This window comes from Rhinoderma darwinii, chromosome 4 (assembly GCF_050947455.1).
Source record: "Rhinoderma darwinii isolate aRhiDar2 chromosome 4, aRhiDar2.hap1, whole genome shotgun sequence".
Classification (NCBI taxonomy): domain Eukaryota; kingdom Metazoa; phylum Chordata; class Amphibia; order Anura; family Rhinodermatidae; genus Rhinoderma; species Rhinoderma darwinii.
This window is the reverse complement of record NC_134690.1, coordinates 397,482,836-397,503,463: the sequence shown is the minus strand read 5'-3', so window position 1 is coordinate 397,503,463 and position 20,628 is coordinate 397,482,836. Positions and strand designations below refer to the sequence as shown.

Genomic DNA, 20,628 nt, shown 5'->3' with positions numbered 1-20,628 from the left:
GCAAATTGACTGCGAGGTGTGAACACACCCAAACTCAGGCGCCTCTTAGAGTAGTCGGAGAAGTCATCTCTTGTGGAAATTTCCAAAATGGCCTGAACGATCGCAGGGTGAGAATCGTAAATCATTCCAGCCGCCCGAACATGAGACTTACCGTCTGGAAGCTGACATCCAGGGTCATGGACGGCAGGTCGTGCTCCGTTTTCGGGAGATTGCAGAGAAAGCCGACCACCTGCAACCGGTTATACTTTATCAGCTGATGTCTCACGTCTACAAATATAATAGTAATAGTTAGACTTCAAGACCGTTTCATTATTGCAGCCCCTGTACCCCTCCCCCACACCCTCCAATAATTTACCGTAAATAGGAAAATTATAAATCAGACTGTAAAATAGGAAGATATTAAACATAAAGTATCAAATATACCACCGGCCCGAATACTAAATGACGGGGGAGTGGAGAGCGGATAACAGGACAGGCATCTGTATACACATACGTGGTCGTTTGACTCGGAGGAGGTTCCGGTTCTCTTTCCAATATTCTTTAATCTGATCAAAGCTGCAGAAACACACAGAGCTCCGTTACAATGCGGATCCACATACACCACACGGGAGGAGATCATAGCAGCAGAATCCATCTCCAAAGACTCACTGGCGCCCCCCTGTGACTGTGCCTGGAACTGCAGCTTATGCAGGAGCCAGGCGCAGCCATACGTACGGAAGCGCCGCGGTGTCTGGTAAAATGGCCATCGACTTAAATTCCTGCTAAACACATTTAACCCCTTCCCGCCGCAGCCATTCTTTAGTTTTGCATTTTATTTTTTCCCTCTCCACCTTCCAAAAAGCTATAAAAAAAAAAATCTTTCCTTCAATGCAGCGGTACGAGGGCTCCGTTAAAAAAAATTGTTTTGTGCCGCTATAGTCTGAGAGACATAACTTCTTTATTTTTTCGTCGAATGAGCGGCCATGACAGCCATTGGGCAGGTGGAGGGGGTCGCCACCCTCTTTGTAACGGCGTAGATGCCACAGTTACTATTGATCAATGCATCTAAGTAGTTAAACGGCCGGGATCCGAGTTCTCTCAAATCCCGGGAATTTCAGTGAAAAGTCGGCTGTAATATACAGACACCCCCCCTGAGTACGGAGCACGTGAGCCCGCTGTATACTTTCCTTCGCCGGCTATGACGTAACATTATGTCAAATGTCAGGAAGGGCTCAGTCAAAATATAATATTCTGCAACTTTCTAATATACTTTGCGGTTTCATTTTCAAGATCAGCGCTTGCTGTCGGTGAATGGAAACATATTTTCTTACTTCTAGAGTCTAAAAAAAAACCTGTATAGAATGTGTCCAACTAATACTGGTGCACAGTCCGTTACAGTGTATCAGAGCTCGCTGAAAGTAAACAAGAATCTTTTCATTCACTGATTGCAAGCAGAGATCTTACAAATGCTGAGGAATTGTAATACAATGTTTACTAGAAAGTTGCAGAAATTATTATTATACAATGAATAAGCCTGATTGACATAAAACAGGAAAATCCATTTAACTAGTAGCCACCTATGTAAGCGGAGGTCATGTCCCGACCATAGAGGTCTTTGGTCTAGTGACCCCGGTCTGAATGTCTTCCTGCCAGGGATACAGCAATGTGCTCAGGATATTCTGCTCTGACAACATTAACAATACTCTTTAAAAATGTAACACAAAAATAAATGTGACATAATAGTCACCCAAAAAGTTACCCAGAACACCCACCTGATTTTTGGATAGAAGACGTTGGGTAAACTGAAGGAGCAGCAGGAGTTCTCGTGATACAGAGGCAGCAGGGCTTTGCGTTCCCCAGAATCGTACAGTGTGAAGAACCTGGAAGGAGAGGGAATACAGCAATAACGTCAATAAGCTGCAGCGTAAGCCCCTGGAAACATGTAGAATCCGAGCAATCAGAGAGTACGGAAGACTCGTCCACTGGAAATACACAACACCAAACTAAGACCCCCTCTTCTGTTTAGATGTAGGGGTTGTCATATGTAAGGACTCCATCAAGAGTCCCGGACATAGAGGCATGGCACATTAGCCAGTCACATGACAGGTAAGCTTCATTGTAGTAGGCCTGACACTAAGCGGCCTCGAAGACTCCTGGTGGAGTGACGTACATAACAACGCACCTTTAGGCATCATTTACACGAGCGTAATATACGCGCGTGCGACGCGCATGCTTTCCACGCGGGTCGCACGGACCTATACAAGTCTATGGGGGCATGCAGACAGTCAGTGAGTTTTGCGCAGCGTGAGTGCGCTGCGTAAAACTCACGACATGTCCTATATTTCAGCGTTTTTCGCGCATCACGCACCCATTGAAGTCAATGGGTGCGTGAAAACCACGCAGGTCGCACGGAAGCACTTCGGTGCGAACTGCGTGATTCGCGCAACAGCTGTCAAACTCTGAATGTAAACAGAAAAGCACCACGTGCTTTTCTGTTTACAAACATCCAAACGGAGTGTCATAATGATGGCGGCTGCGAGAAAATCTCGCAGCCGCGCATCATACACTGATGACACACGCAGCTGTTAAGTGCATTTTGGGCACGCAAAACGGCGCGTTTTTTGCGTGCGCAAAAACGCACACGCTCGTGTAAATCAGGCCTTAGAAAGGGTTAGGCTCTGGTCACATCTGTGTCGCGGCTTCTGATCACAAAGAAAGCCACAAATGCTGTGACGCTCTCACCTTCATGTACAGGACAGCCATACATTGTACAGAAAGGGTGTCCCCCGCTGCGGCCGGGTCACATACTGTCGGCACAGCGTTCGCGTATTCGCTAATTTGTACAAAAAGTGAGAGCAGGGGGCGGAGCCTGTGTGCGGACCGGAGAGCCATGGCAAGGTTTACATGTAGCGCCGCTCAGGTCAGCGGCAGTGAGGGGAAGGGCGGAGTTTAAAGAAAAATCAAAAAACAAGTAAGGGCCTGTTCACACCTGCATTGGAGGCTTAGTTAGGAGCTCCCGTCACAGATCCATCCGAAAAAAACCGGACACAATAGCGTTATTGTTTCCGGTAGAACCACAGATATCCTGACAGAAACCCGACAGAACCCATTAAAGTCAGAGGGTTCCGTCAGGCGCCGATATCGTCCATCATACAATGGAAATGGCGCTTCCGGTATTTACATTGTTCTGTTCCTCTGTTGGAGAACAACAACGGAAAGACTAACGCGGGTGTGAACCCCGTCTTACTGAAATCCCTCTTATTCATGAAGAAATTCAAGAGAACCCTTTTAAGGAAGACCGATTAACCCCTTAATGACCAGCCTATTTTACCCCTTAATGACCAGGCTATTTTTTACGTTTTTCCATCGTCGCATTCCAAGAGCTATAACGTTTTTATTTTTGCGTCGACACAGCTGTAGAAGGTCTTGTTTTTTGCGGGACAACTTGTATTTTTTAATAGCACCATTTTGAGGTACATAGAATTTATTGATTAACTTTTTTTGGGGGGGGGGGGGATAGAAAAAAATCTGAAATTTCGCCACTCTTTTTCGCGTCTTAAATCTACGCCGTTCACCGTGTGATATAAATAACACAATAACTTTATTCAGCGGGTTGTTACGATTGCAACGACACCAAATTTGTATAGTTTTTGTATGTTTTACTTCTTTTACACAGTAAAACGCTTTTTTTTCAAAATTATTTGTTTTTGTGTCTCCATATTTGAAGAGCCGTAACTTTTTTATTTTTTCGCCGATGCGGTTGTAGGAGGGCTTTTTTTTTTGCGGGACGACTTGTAGTTTTTATCGGAACCATTTTGGAGTAGATGCGACTTTCTGATCACTTTTTAATCAATATTTTTAAAGTCAAGATTCACAGAAAACAGCAATTTTTCCGTCGTTTTTTATTTCATTTTTTACGGCGTTCACCGTGCGGGTTAAATAATGTAACAGCTTTATAGTCGGGGTCGTTACGGACGCGGCGATACCAAATATGTGTAACTTTTTTACTTTATTTTGGTTTTTTAATAGTAAAGCATTTTGTAAGGGGAAAAGCTGGGTTTTTCATTTTTTTCACATTTATTTTTTATTAACTTTATTCAACTTTTTTTTCCACTTTTTTACTAGTCCCACTAGGGGACTTCACTATGCGATGGTCCGATCGCATTTATAATACACTGCAATACTTCTGTATTGCAGTGTATTACTGCCTGTCCGTTTAACACGGACAGGCATCTGCTAGGTCATGCCTGCGGCATGATCTAGCAGGCATTCATGACAGGCAGACCTGGGGGCCTTTATTAGACCCCCGGCTGCCATGGGAGACACAGACACTCGGCGATCGTATCGCCGGGTGTCGGTGGGGGAGAGAGGGAGCTCCCTCCCTCTCTCTAAAACAACTCTGATGCGGTGCTCGCTATTGAGCACCGCATCTGAGGGGTTAAACGGGTGAGATCGATACTAATATCGATCTCACTCGGCGGAGCAGGGACGCCCCCAGCCCTCAGCTGCCTCTAGCAGGGAGATTTGACAGCTCCCTGCTCTGTTTACTTATTCCGATGCTGCGACGTAAGAAGTCTATGGCATCGGAATAAGGCCCGTTAGTGACCGACGTAAAAAGACTATGGGCCGGTCACTAACGGGTTAATAATGGAGTTCAATGGGAGCTGTATAAATTCGTATGCAGTGAGCTCCCCCTAGTGGTGGCTGTCAACAGCCAGAATTGTATGATTTAAAGGGTAACTAAACATTCAACAAACTTCTGACATGTCGTAGTGACATGTCAGAAGTTTTGATCGGTGGTGGTCAGAGCACTGAGACCCCCACCGATCGCTAAAACGAAGCGGCAGAAGAGCTCGTGTGAGTGCCGAACCGCTTGGTTTCTGAACGGCTTTTCTCGGAAAGCCGAGGTAACGTGTGCACGAACTCAATAGAAAGTCTATGAGCCCGTACACCAACCGCTCGGCTTTCCAAAAAAATATGATCAGAAACAAAGCGGCTCAGCGCTCACCCGAGTGCTTCTTCCGCTTCGTTTTAGCGATTGGTGGGGGTCTCAATGCTCGGACCCCCACCGATCAAAACTTCTGACATGTCACTATGACATGTCTGAAGGTTTCTGAAAGTTTTGTTACCCTTTACCTCCTTGGCCAGGGGATGAAGGATTTGGAGCTCTGTATCAGAATCAGCTCCGACCCCTAAGAAAATATATTGAGAAATTAATATTCACAGAAACTTGAACATAAAAATAAAACCTTAATTCTGACACTTTCTGCCCGTTTATTAATATCATCATCCGATGCTCCACTGATGATTATGATGTACAGACACTTTACTTACTGGTGCAGAAACTTTGCGAGGAAAGTTTTGATTTCTTCGCTAACTAAAAAGCTTCCCTAGGAAAAAATGGACATGAAGGGATTAGACTAAGCCGAGCTCCTGTCATAAAGGATATTGAAAAAATTAGCAAATACTCAGCTTTACATACAATACACTAGTTTTGAGTTGCACTATGTCCTATACTCTAATCACAACCAAAGCAGCATCGAGAAATCTGCTGGTTTTCTAACTGCTCCAAGACCTCATCACTCCCTGCTGGTTCAGTGTCTCTATAAAACATGCTCAGTCGTCCATGGTGCAGTGTAAGGTGTGTAGTATTTACAACGGGCACTGTAGTGTAGTCACTGAATCACCAGTGGAGGGTGACGACGGCCTGGTCTTGAGTATGACCCCCCCCCCCGTCATTTCATACCGAATATATTATAAATATAAAACTACAGTAAGTGGAAGAAGGAAGTAAATACCTTTGCTTGCAGGAGAGGTTTTGGTTCTTCTTGTTCAAAAAAAAAATCCTCTTTGAAAAACAGTCCATCCTACAATAGAGAAGACGACGGCCGTGATATACGATACGGGGGATTATAAATCCGAGGAGATGTGTGTAGGGGGGGGGGGGTTATTAGGGTCTATCCACATTGCGTTTGCAGCGTAGGTTGGACGTATCTACCAGGAAAGCTCCCGACGCATGCGCTGACCGTATTCATAGGGACCCGTTCACCTGGCGCATGCGCTGACTGTATTCATAGGGACCCGTTCACCTGGCGCATGCGCTGACCGTATTCATAGGGACCCGTTCACCCGGCGGATGCCAGTGTCTCCTTTTGGCATCCATAGGGCGGGTAGTCAACTACTCTATTGAGTACAAGGGCATCCAGCAAAAAACGTACGATGTATGCCTATACAGTGACATATGTCAGAGGTATGTCAGAAAATCCTCCCGATGTATATACCTCTGACGGAAGGCTGTGAATAGACCCTTATACCTGCGATTGATATTCTGGAATCCACAGCCTAGAAGGAGAGATCTATAAAACCTAAAAAAATAAATTAAAACATTCAAGATCTCTGCTTGCTGCCAGTGAATGGAAACCCTGTTTAGCTCCAGAGCATGAAGACGCATACAAACGTAATATTTCTCACAGCTGTGATTTTGCGACAGTTGCATCCAGTTTAGACAATTCTAAATACATCAACAGCACAAATCTTTCTCCTGTCCTAATAGTTTGTTACAATGTATCAGTGCAGGTAAAATGTCAGCCTGGAGTCCAGTCTAGCTAACAGAGGATTGGTTGAATTGGATACAATTGTAACAAACCCTCATCTGTAGGAAGTGTTGGGTCTTCACAGGTTTTCAGCCTTTAAATAACGTTTTAATTTACGGACAGCAAGCAGAGATCTTGAAAATGAAATTGAAACACAAAGTATATTAGAAAGTTGCAGAACTTTTCGTAATACGATTAAGCTTTACGTACATAAAACAGGAAAACCCCTTTAAGCCGGCCTAATCCCACAGACAATCTAATGTCTATTGGGAGTAAAGCAAGGTTGGAGTTTTGCCTTTCGGGCCGAGATCAGCAGCGCCATAGGTGACAGGAATCAACTTATCTCTCCTACGCTATTGAAATTGTTTTGGCCGAGCTGAACCTGCATATTAGTGGGGGTCGCCGTAGGGTCTATGGACGACTTTTATATACACACCAGTTTTTCAACAGCAGGAAAGTGATAGGTTATCAATCTGTAAAAAATAAAAAAAATAATAAAATCAGTAATTTGTATTTATTTATTAATCTAAATGATAAGAGAAAAGTAATAAAAGAAAACCGTGACATCATAGACCCCCCCCCCCCCTGTAACCTGTAATAGGCAGAGTAGCTCTCCACAGCCCCGTGCAGAGGGTTCCCCTCCAGCCACAGCTCTCGCAGCTCCAGGTTGTGGATGAGATCCAGGTCTTGAACTTTGCAAAGCTAGAAGAGAATAAGTAGCGGTAATTTATTACTGAGGCGCCAAAATAGAACGAGGAACTGGTAATTTATCAAACACGAGCAGCCAAAAGAGCGAGAAGAGACATCTGCACCCCTTCCAGGAAAGCCCCGTAAAAGCTGCACAAGGGCAGAACTCAAAGCAGGTGCATAAATTACATTCCATCCCACAGGGGCAGCACCGGCTCCTGCGTTCTGTCTACCATTACAGAAAATAATCCCAATCCCTTAATCTCCGTGCCAGTTGTCAATTTATTCATAAATTTCCAAGAGGAATAACGGAGGAATGGCACAATGCAGTTGTAAAAAAATAAATTTCCAGAATTGTCAGACAATCTGTGTCTACGCGGTGTAAATCCGGCACGAATATCATGTATGGAGCTAAACATGTAGGGCACACTGTGGTAAATGTCATATATGGGGCTATATGTCGGGCACAGTGTGGTACATGACATGTATGGGGCTATATGTGGGGCACAGTGTGGTACATGACATGTATGGGGCTATATGTGGGGCACAGTGTGGTACATGACATGTATGGGGCTGTGTGTCGGGCACACTGTGGTAAATGTCATATATGGGGCTATATGTCGGGCACAGTGTGGTACATGACATGTATGGGGCTATATGTCGGGCACAGTGTGGTACATGACAGGTATGGGGCTATATGTGGGGAAGTGGTACATGACATGTATGGGGCTGTGTGTCGGGCACAGTGTGGTACATGACCTGTATGGGGCTATATGTGGGGCACAGTGTGGTACATGACCTGTATGGGGCTATATGTGGGGCACATGACATGTATGGGGCTATATGTGGGGCACAGTGTGGTACATGACATGTATGGGGCTATATGTGGGGCACAGTGTGGTACATGACATGTATGGGGCTATATGTCGGGCACAGTGTGGTACATGACATGTATGGGGCTATATGTGGGGCACAGTGTGGTACATGACATGTATGGGGCGATATGTGGGGCACAGTGTGGTACATGACATGTATGGGGCTATATGTGGGGCACAGTGTGGTACATGACATGTATGGGGCTATATGTGGGGCACAGTGTGGTACATGACATGTATGGGGCTATATGTGGGGCACAGTGTGGTACATGACATGTATGGGGCTATATGTGGGGCACAGTGTGGTACATGACATGTATGGGGCTATATGTGGGGCACAGTGTGGCACATGACATGTGTGGGGCACAGTGTGGTACATGACATGTATGGGGCTATATGTCGGGCACAATGTGGTACATGACATGTATGGGGCTATATGTGGGGCACAGTGTGGTACATGACATGTATGGGGCTATATGTGGGGCACAGTGTGGTACATGACATGTATGGGGCTATATGTGGGGCACAGTGTGGCACATGACATGTGTGGGGCACAGTGTGGTACATGACATGTGTGGGGCTATATGTGGGGCACAGTGTGATACATGACATGTATGGGGCTATATGTGGGGCACAGTGTGGTACATGACAGGTATGGGGCTATATGTGGGGCACAGTGTGGTACATGACATGTATGGGGCTATATGTGGGGCACAGTGTGGTACATGACATGTATGGGGCTATATGTGGGGCACAGTGTGGCACATGACATGTATGGGGCTATATGTGGGGCACAGTGTGGCACATGACATGTGTGGGGCACAGTGTGGTACATGACATGTGTGGGGCTATATGTGGGGCACAGTGTGATACATGACATGTGTGGGGCTATATGTGGGGCACAGTGTGATACATGACATGTATGGGGCTATATGTGGGGCACAGTGTGGTACATGACATGTATGGGGCTATATGTGGGGCACAGTGTGGTACATGACATGTATGGGGCTATATGTGGGGCACAGTGTGGTACATGACATGTATGGGGCTATATGTGGGGCACAGTGTGGTACATGACATGTATGGGGCTATATGTGGGGCACAGTGTGATACATGACATGTATGGGGCTATATGTGGGGCACAGTGTGGTACATGACATGTATGGGGCTATATGTGGGGCACAGTGTGGTACATGACATGTATGGGGCTATATGTGGGGCACAGTGTGGTACATGACATGTATGCGGCTATATGTGGGGCACAGTGTGGTACATGACATGTATGGGGCTATATGTGGGGCACAGTGTGGTACATGACATGTATGGGGCTATATGTGGGGCACAGTGTGGTACATGACATGTATGGGGCTATATGTCGGGCACAGTGTGATACATGACATGTATGGGGCTATATGTGGTGCACAGTGTGGTACATGACATGTATGGGGCTATATGTGGGGCACAGTGTGGTACATGACATGTATGGGGCTATATGTGGGGCACAGTGTGGTACATGACATGTATGGGGCTATATGTGGGGCACAGTGTGGTACATGACATGTATGGGGCTATATGTGGGGCACAGTGTGGTACATGACATGTATGGGGCTATATGTGGGGCACAGTGTGGTACATGACATGTATGGGGCTATATGTGGGGCACAGTGTGGTACATGACATGTATGGGGCTGTGTGTCGGGCACAGTGTGATACATGACATGTATGGGGCTATATGTGGGGCACAGTGTGGTACATGACATGTATGGGGCTATATGTCGGGCACAGTGTGGTACATGACATGTATGGGGCTATATGTGGGGCACAGTGTGGTACATGACATGTATGGGGCTATATGTGGGGCACAGTGTGGTACATGACATGTATGGGGCTATATGTGGGGCACAGTGTGGTACATGACATGTATGGGGCTATATGTGGGGCACAGTGTGGTACATGACATGTATGGGGCTATATGTGGGGCACAGTGTGGTACATGACATGTATGGGGCTATATGTGGGGCACAGTGTGGTACATGACATGTATGGGGCTATATGTCGGGCACAGTGTGGTACATGACATGTATGGGGCTATATGTGGGGCACAGTGTGGTACATGACATGTATGGGGCTATATGTGGGGCACAGTGTGGTACATGACATGTATGGGGCTATATGTGGGGCACAGTGTGGTACATGACATGTATGGGGCTATATGTGGGGCACAGTGTGGTACATGACATGTATGGGGCTATATGTGGGGCACAGTGTGGTACATGACATGTATGGGGCTATATGTGGGGCACAGTGTGGTACATGACATGTATGGGGCTATATGTGGGGCACAGTGTGGTACATGACATGTATGGGGCTGTGTGTCGGGCACAGTGTGATACATGACATGTATGGGGCTATATGTGGGGCACAGTGTGGTACATGACATGTATGGGGCTATATGTCGGGCACAGTGTGGTACATGACATGTATGGGGCTATATGTGGGGCACAGTGTGGTACATGACATGTATGGGGCTATATGTGGGGCACAGTGTGGTACATGACATGTATGGGGCTATATGTGGGGCACAGTGTGGTACATGACATGTATGGGGCTATATGTGGGGCACAGTGTGGTACATGACATGTATGGGGCTATATGTGGGGCACAGTGTGGTACATGACATGTATGGGGCTATATGTGGGGCACAGTGTGGTACATGACATGTATGGGGCTATATGTCGGGCACAGTGTGGTACATGACATGTATGGGGCTATATGTGGGGCACAGTGTGGTACATGACATGTATGGGGCTATATGTGGGGCACAGTGTGGTACATGACATGTATGGGGCTATATGTGGGGCACAGTGTGGTACATGACATGTATGGGGCTATATGTGGGGCACAGTGTGGTACATGACATGTATGGGGCTATATGTGGGGCACAGTGTGGTACATGACATGTATGGGGCTATATGTCGGGCACAGTGTGGTACATGACATGTATGGGGCTATATGTGGGGCACAGTGTGGTACATGACATGTATGGGGGTTATTTGCAAAGTTGCTTCAAATTAGCTTACGTTGTACGATAAATAACGAAAAATAAAAAACTTGATTCTGAAGGTGGAGAAGCTTTTTACGTCCCCTTGTTTGTAAGAGCTTTTATAAAGCCCTCATTTACTGCTCAAACTTGCTCCTCTAAGAAAACATATTCCAGAACTGCTGTGCGTAATATCCAGAACATTCATATCCTGCGTAACAGAAAATGTCACAAACACGGCAGCAGTAAATCCCAGGCAGGGAAGCCACGCACCTTATTATAGGAGAGGTTCAGACTGTGCAGCTGAGGGGTCAGGTAAAAGAGATGCACAAATCCCGTCAGTTTGGAGAGTTTGTTGTGACTCAGATTCAAGGACGTCAGCTGCAAAAACAAGGAGCAAATATCCAAGAGGATTCTGGGGGCTAAAAAGCAGATGAGCAGCAAAACAGCAATAATCAGCGGTACGGACGCCGCTGGAGAGAAGCGGTGTATGGCGGGGGCTGGACATAGATGTTACACAGTTAACATGAACCTTCAGCTCAGCAGAAGCCAAACAGGCGGACCGGTGGCACCGCTTATCTCCAGAGAAAACAAAGGATGGGAAAGGTGAAATCCAGTCCTTATTATCGTTACCTGTGGGTAATTCTCCGAAATGATCTGTAAGACAATCTCTGTCGCTGAAGCGCTGTTCACGGAAAAGAAAATGTTGGCGGAAAGCAAATCTGTGGAGAGAAGAGCGAATGACTGAGACACGATAATCTGACATCCAGTATAGACCCCAGCACATGAGCGACGGGCAAGGATGACCGGATGATTGACAGCCCCTCCTGTATGTGATTGTATACCTGTAGACCAGGCGGGGGAGGGGGAACAGGAACCCCAAACTAGGGCTGGGCAATGAATCGGGGAAAAAACAACAAAAAACCGCAATTCATCACAATTAATCGACATCTTGTGCGTTTTGTTTAGTTTTTTTCCCAGTTTAAACTACATCTTCAGGACGCAGATACAGCTGAATCCAATGGTGGAGCAGGGAGCCGTAAGGTCCCTGCTCCAGCATTCACTATGTATCGCTGGACAAGAGGCAGTGATGTCATCGCGCCTGTCTGCGCCGAGCTGCAGAGACCGGAGGAGCGGAGGGATCTCCTCCACTCGTCGTTGGAACGGGGTTAGGGGAGTATGTGTATTATTATTATTATTATCAGGCACTACAGGGGGCAGATGTGTGGGGAGCACTATGGGGGCATTATACTGTGAGGGGGTAGATTACATATAGTATACAGATAAATATTAATTCAGTGGAGTAGAATGCAAATAGGGGGCGTGGTCTAAATAATCGTTCATTAATCATGATTTTGATTGAGGTCATAATTGCCTGACCCTTACCCAAACTCTCTCTAGGGGTCCTGCAGGACCGGTTTTAAAGAGAATTGGGGCCCTGGCCCCCATTATTACTCACTTTTTCTTGTAATTTCAAGAGCTGTATAAAGATATGCAATATAGTGCCCACACAATATTACTATACAATACACCCATAATCCCGTCATATAGTGCCCACACAATATTACTATACATACTCCCATAATCCCGTCATATAGTGCCCACACAATATTACTATACATACTCCCATAATCCCATCATATAGCGCCCACACAATATTACTATACATACTCCCATAATCCCGTCATATAGTGCCCACACAATATTACTATACATACTCCCATAATCCCGTCATATAGTGCCCACACAATATTACTATACATACTCCCATAATCCCGTCATATAGCGCCCACACAATATTACTATACATACACCCATAATCCCATCATATAGCGCCCACACAATATTACTATACATACTCCCATAATCCCGTCATATAGTGCCCACACAATATTACTATACAATACACCCATAATCCCGTCATATAGTGCCCACACAATATTACTATACATACTCCCATAATCCCGTCATATAGTGCCCACACAATATTACTATACATACTCCCATAATCCCATCATATAGCGCCCACACAATATTACTATACATACTCCCATAATCCCGTCATATAGTGCCCACACAATATTACTATACATACTCCCATAATCCCGTCATATAGTGCCCACACAATATTACTATACATACTCCCATAATCCCGTCATATAGCGCCCACACAATATTACTATACATACACCCATAATCCCATCATATAGCGCCCACACAATATTACTATACATACTCCCATAATCCCGTCATATAGTGCCCACACAATATTACTATACAATACACCCATAATCCCGTCATATAGTGCCCACACAATATTACTATACATACTCCCATAATCCCGTCATATAGTGCCCACACAATATTACTATACATACTCCCATAATCCCGTCATATAGCGCCCACACAATATTACTATACATACTCCCATAATCCCGTTATATAGCGCCCACACAATATTACTATACATACTCCCATAATCCCATCATATAGCGCCCACACAATATTACTATACATACACCCATAATCCCATCATATAGCGCCCACACAATATTACTATACATACTCCCATAATCCTGTCATATAGTGCCCACACAATATTACTATACATACTCCCATAATCCCATCATATAGTGCCCACACAATATTACTATACATACTCCCATAATCCCGTCATATAGCGCCCACACAATATTACTATACATACTCCCATAATCCCGTCATATAGTGCCCACACAATATTACTATACATACTCCCATAATCCCGTCATATAGTGCCCACACAATATTACTATACATACTCCCATAATCCCGTCATATAGTGCCCACACAATATTACTATACATACTCCCATAATCCCGTCATATAGTGCCCACACAATGTTACTATACATACTCCCATAATCCCGTCATATAGCGCCCACACAATGTTACTATACATACTCCCATAATCCCGTCATATAGCGCCCACACAATATTACTATACATACTCCCATAATCCCATCATATAGCGCCCACACAATATTACTATACATACTCCCATAATCCCGTCATATAGCGCCCACACAATATTACTATACATACTCCCATAATCCCGTCATATAGTGCCCACACAATATTACTATACAATACACCCATAATCCCGTCATATAATGCCCACACAATATTACTATACATACTCCCATAATCCCATCATATAGCGCCCACACAATATTACTATACATACTCCCATAATCCCGTCATATAGCGCCCACACAATATTACTATACATACTCCCATAATCCCATCATATAGCGCCCACACAATATTACTATACATACTCCCATAATCCCATCATATAGCGCCCACACAATATTACTATACATACACCCATAATCCCATCATATAGTGCCCACACAATATTACTATACATACTCCCATAATCCCGTCATATAGTGCCCACACAATATTACTATACATACTCCCATAATCCCGTCATATAGCGCCCACACAATATTACTATACATACTCCCATAATCCCGTCATATAGCGCCCACACAATATTACTATACATACTCCCATAATCCCGTCATATAGCGCCCACACAATATTACTATACATACTCCCATAATCCCGTCATATAGTGCCCACACAATATTACTATACATACTCCCATAATCCCGTCATATAGTGCCCACACAATGTTACTATACATACTCCCATAATCCCGTCATATAGCGCCCACACAATGTTACTATACATACTCCCATAATCCCGTCATATAGCGCCCACACAATATTACTATACATACTCCCATAATCCCGTCATATAGCGCCCACACAATATTACTATACATACTCCCATAATCCCGTCATATAGCGCCCACACAATATTACTATACATACTCCCATAATCCCGTCATATAGCGCCCACACAATATTACTATACATACTCCCATAATCCCGTCATATAGCGCCCACACAATATTACTATACATACTCCCATAATCCCGTCATATAGCGCCCACACAATGTTACTATACATACTCCCATAATCCCGTCATATAGCGCCCACACAATGTTATTATACATACTCCCATAATCCCGTCATATAGCGCCCACACAATGTTACTATACATACTCCCATAATCCCGTCATATAGCGCCCACACAATATTACTATACATACTCCCATAATCCCATCATATAGCGCCCACACAATATTACTATACATACTCCCATAATCCCGTCATATAGTGCCCACACAATGTTACTATACATATTCCCATAATCCCGTCATATAGTGCCCACACAATATTACTATACATACTCCCATAATCCCATCATATAGTGCCCACACAATATTACTATACATACTCCCATAATCCCATCATATAGCGCCCACACAATATTACTATACATACTCCCATAATCCCGTCATATAGCGCCCACACAATATTACCATACATACTCCCATAATCCCGTCATATAGTGCCCACACAATATTACTATACATACTCCCATAATCCCGTCATATAGTGCCCACACAATATTACTATACATACTCCCATAATCCCGTCATATAGCGCCCACACAATATTACTATACATACTCCCATAATCCCGTCATATAGCGCCCACACAATATTACTATACATACTCCCATAATCCCGTCATATAGCGCCCACACAATATTACTATACATACTCCCATAATCCCGTCATATAGCGCCCACACAATATTACTATACATACTCCCATAATCCCGTCATATAGCGGCCACACAATATTACTATACATACTCCCATAATCCCGTCATATAGCGCCCACACAATATTACTATACATACTCCCATAATCCCGTCATATAGCGCCCACACAATATTACTATACATACTCCCATAATCCCGTCATATAGTGCCCACACAATATTACTATACATACTCCCATAATCCCGTCATATAGTGCCCACACAATATTACTATACATACTCCCATAATCCCATCGTATAGCGCCCACACAATAATACTATACATACTCCCATAATCCCGTCATATAGCGCCCACACAATGTTACTATACATACTCCCATAATCCCGTCATATAGCGCCCACACAATATTACTATACATACTCCCATAATCCCGTCATATAGCGCCCACACAATATTACTATACATACTCCCATAATCCCGTCATATAGCGCCCACACAATATTACTATACATACTCCCATAATCCCGTCATATAGCGCCCACACAATATTACTATACATACTCCCATAATCCCGTCATATAGCGCCCACACAATATTACTATACATACTCCCATAATCCCGTCATATAGCGCCCACACAATGTTACTATACATACTCCCATAATCCCGTCATATAGCGCCCACACAATGTTACTATACATACTCCCATAATCCCGTCATATAGCGCCCACACAATGTTACTATACATACTCCCATAATCCCGTCATATAGCGCCCACACAATATTACTATACATACTCCCATAATCCCATCATATAGCGCCCACACAATATTACTATACATACTCCCATAATCCCGTCATATAGTGCCCACACAATGTTACTATACATATTCCCATAATCCCGTCATATAGTGCCCACACAATATTACTATACATACTCCCATAATCCCATCATATAGTGCCCACACAATATTACTATACATACTCCCATAATCCCATCATATAGCGCCCACACAATATTACTATACATACTCCCATAATCCCGTCATATAGTGCCCACACAATATTACCATACATACTCCCATAATCCCGTCATATAGCGCCCACACAATATTACTATACATACTCCCATAATCCCGTCATATAGCGCCCACACAATATTACTATACATACTCCCATAATCCCGTCATATAGCGCCCACACAATATTACTATACATACTCCCATAATCCCGTCATATAGCGCCCACACAATATTACTATACATACTCCCATAATCCCGTCATATAGCGCCCACACAATATTACTATACATACTCCCATAATCCCGTCATATAGCGCCCACACAATATTACTATACATACTCCCATAATCCCGTCATATAGCGGCCACACAATATTACTATACATACTCCCATAATCCCGTCATATAGCGCCCACACAATATTACTATACATACTCCCATAATCCCGTCATATAGCGCCCACACAATATTACTATACATACTCCCATAATCCCGTCATATAGCGCCCACACAATATTACTATACATACTCCCATAATCCCATCGTATAGCGCCCACACAATAATACTATACATACTCCCATAATCCCGTCATATAGCGCCCACACAATATTACTATACATACTCCCATAATCCCGTCATATAGTGCCCACACAATATTACTATACATACTCCCATAATCCCGTCATATAGTGCCCACACAATATTACTATACATACTCCCATAATCCCATCGTATAGCGCCCACACAATAATACTATACATACTCCCATAATCCCGTCATATAGCGCCCACACAATGTTACTATACATACTCCCATAATCCCGTCATATAGCGCCCACACAATATTACTATACATACTCCCATAATCCCGTCATATAGCGCCCACACAATATTACTATACATACTCCCATAATCCCGTCATATAGCGCCCACACAATATTACTATACATACTCCCATAATCCCGTCATATAGCGCCCACACAATATTACTATACATACTCCCATAATCCCGTCATATAGCGCCCACACAATATTACTATACATACTCCCATAATCCCGTCATATAGCGCCCACACAATGTTACTATACATACTCCCATAATCCCGTCATATAGCGCCCACACAATGTTACTATACATACTCCCATAATCCCGTCATATAGCGCCCACACAATGTTACTATACATACTCCCATAATCCCGTCATATAGCGCCCACACAATATTACTATACATACTCCCATAATCCCATCATATAGCGCCCACACAATATTACTATACATACTCCCATAATCCCGTCATATAGTGCCCACACAATGTTACTATACATATTCCCATAATCCCGTCATATAGTGCCCACACAATATTACTATACATACTCCCATAATCCCATCATATAGTGCCCACACAATATTACTATACATACTCCCATAATCCCATCATATAGCGCCCACACAATATTACTATACATACTCCCATAATCCCGTCATATAGTGCCCACACAATATTACCATACATACTCCCATAATCCCGTCATATAGTGCCCACACAATATTACTATACATACTCCCATAATCCCGTCATATAGCGCCCACACAATATTACTATACATACTCCCATAATCCCGTCATATAGCGCCCACACAATATTACTATACATACTCCCATAATCCCGTCATATAGCGCCCACACAATATTACTATACATACTCCCATAATCCCGTCATATAGCGCCCACACAATATTACTATACATACTCCCATAATCCCGTCATATAGCGCCCACACAATATTACTATACATACTCCCATAATCCCGTCATATAGCGCCCACACAATATTACTATACATACTCCCATAATCCCGTCATATAGCGCCCACACAATATTACTATACATACTCCCATAATCCCGTCATATAGCGCCCACACAATATTACTATACATACTCCCATAATCCCGTCATATAGCGCCCACACAATATTACTATACATACTCCCATAATCCCGTCATATAGCGGCCACACAATATTACTATACATACTCCCATAATCCCGTCATATAGCGCCCACACAATATTACTATACATACTCCCATAATCCCGTCATATAGCGCCCACACAATATTACTATACATACTCCCATAATCCCGTCATATAGTGCCCACACAATATTACTATACATACTCCCATAATCCCATCGTATAGCGCCCACACAATAATACTATACATACTCCCATAATCCCGTCATATAGCGCCCACACAATATTACTATACATACTCCCATAATCCCGTCATATAGCGCCCACACAATATTACTATACATACTCCCATAATCCCGTCATATAGCGCCCACACAATATTACTATACATACTCCCATAATCCCGTCATATAGCGCCCACACAATATTACTATACATACTCCCATAATCCCATCATATAGCGCCCACACAATATTACTATACATACTCCCATAATCCCGTCATATAGCGCCCACACAATATTACTATACATACTCCCATAATCCCGTCATATAGCGCCCACACAATATTACTATACATACTCCCATAATCCCATCATATAGCGCCCACACAATATTACTATACATACTCCCATAATCCCATCATATAGCGCCCACACAATATTACTATACATACTCCCATAATCCCGTCATCTAGTGCCCACACAATATTACTATACATACTCCCATAATCCCGTCATATAGCGCCCACACAATATTACTATACATACTCCCATAATCCCATCATATAGTGCCCACACAATATTACTATACATACTCCCATAATCCCATCATATAGTGCCCACACAATATTACTATACATACTCCCATAATCCCATCATATAGCGCCCACACAATATTACTATACATACTCCCATAATCCCGTCATCTAGTGCCCACACAATATTACTATACATACTCCCATAATCCCGTCATATAGCGCCCACACAATATTACTATACATACTCCCATAATCCCATCATATAGTGCCCACACAATATTACTATACATACTCCCATAATCCCATCATATAGCGCCCACACAATATTACTATACATACTCCCATAATCCCGTCGTATAATAAAGGTTGACACATTACATGTAATACACTTTTTCTGTGCATATTGCCGAGTAAATCTCCCCCAAAGTATTTGCAAAGTTGCTGAACTTTCTCTGTAGATTGGTTATTAGATTATTCTGTACGAGTGCGAGGTCATGATTTCACTTTTTAGCAATCAGACGAGAAACAGGACTCCGGTGTAGTACGGGCAGTGTGGCCACAAGAGGGCGCCAGCATCCACCTTTCTGTACAGATAACCTGATATCGTGGCACGGTAGCCGCATTGTCTTGGGTTCATTTAATTTTTTTACGCAAAAGGAGCAAATCCTGGACGCACGCGGCATTTATTTACGGATACGCTCGAGACATAAAATGTAACCAATGGCTGCAACACACGACACAGACTGCTGCGTGCTAAAAGCAATTACACGCAGGGAGCGCTGCCAGGAAACAATGGAACAAACCGGAACGTCACAATGAGCATCTTGGTGTGCTTGACATTGAGCCGCCGCTGCCGCAGGGTCTGGGGGGGCTAATTGTATTATCCTCACTGCACCGACATTCATTACCAAGAATTCTGCCTTTAACCCCCTCCTGCTCAGACAAGGTTTACAATCCTCAAAAACAGAACAAAATAGTGATGACTGGAGCTGGCCGCATGCCTGGTGACACCAGGAAGTCTG

At 43.9% G+C, this 20,628-nt stretch overlaps 1 protein-coding gene across 2 annotated transcripts in view; it reads right to left on the bottom strand.

Moving 5' to 3' along the window:
• LOC142760295 (nuclear RNA export factor 1-like) overlaps positions 1 to 20,628 on the bottom strand; it is a 49,263-nt gene that overhangs the window by 14,455 nt on the left and 14,180 nt on the right. For both annotated transcript variants that reach the window (XM_075863414.1, XM_075863415.1), the window contains exons 8-16: positions 11,808 to 11,896; positions 11,448 to 11,555; positions 7,165 to 7,274; positions 7,009 to 7,045; positions 5,778 to 5,846; positions 5,314 to 5,369; positions 1,752 to 1,859; positions 494 to 555; positions 152 to 267 (exon numbers count right to left, since the gene is read on the bottom strand). In XM_075863414.1, the coding sequence (XP_075719529.1) occupies positions 152 to 267; positions 494 to 555; positions 1,752 to 1,859; positions 5,314 to 5,369; positions 5,778 to 5,846; positions 7,009 to 7,045; positions 7,165 to 7,274; positions 11,448 to 11,555; positions 11,808 to 11,896 (755 nt within the window). The remainder of the gene's footprint in view (positions 1 to 151; positions 268 to 493; positions 556 to 1,751; positions 1,860 to 5,313; positions 5,370 to 5,777; positions 5,847 to 7,008; positions 7,046 to 7,164; positions 7,275 to 11,447; positions 11,556 to 11,807; positions 11,897 to 20,628) is intronic.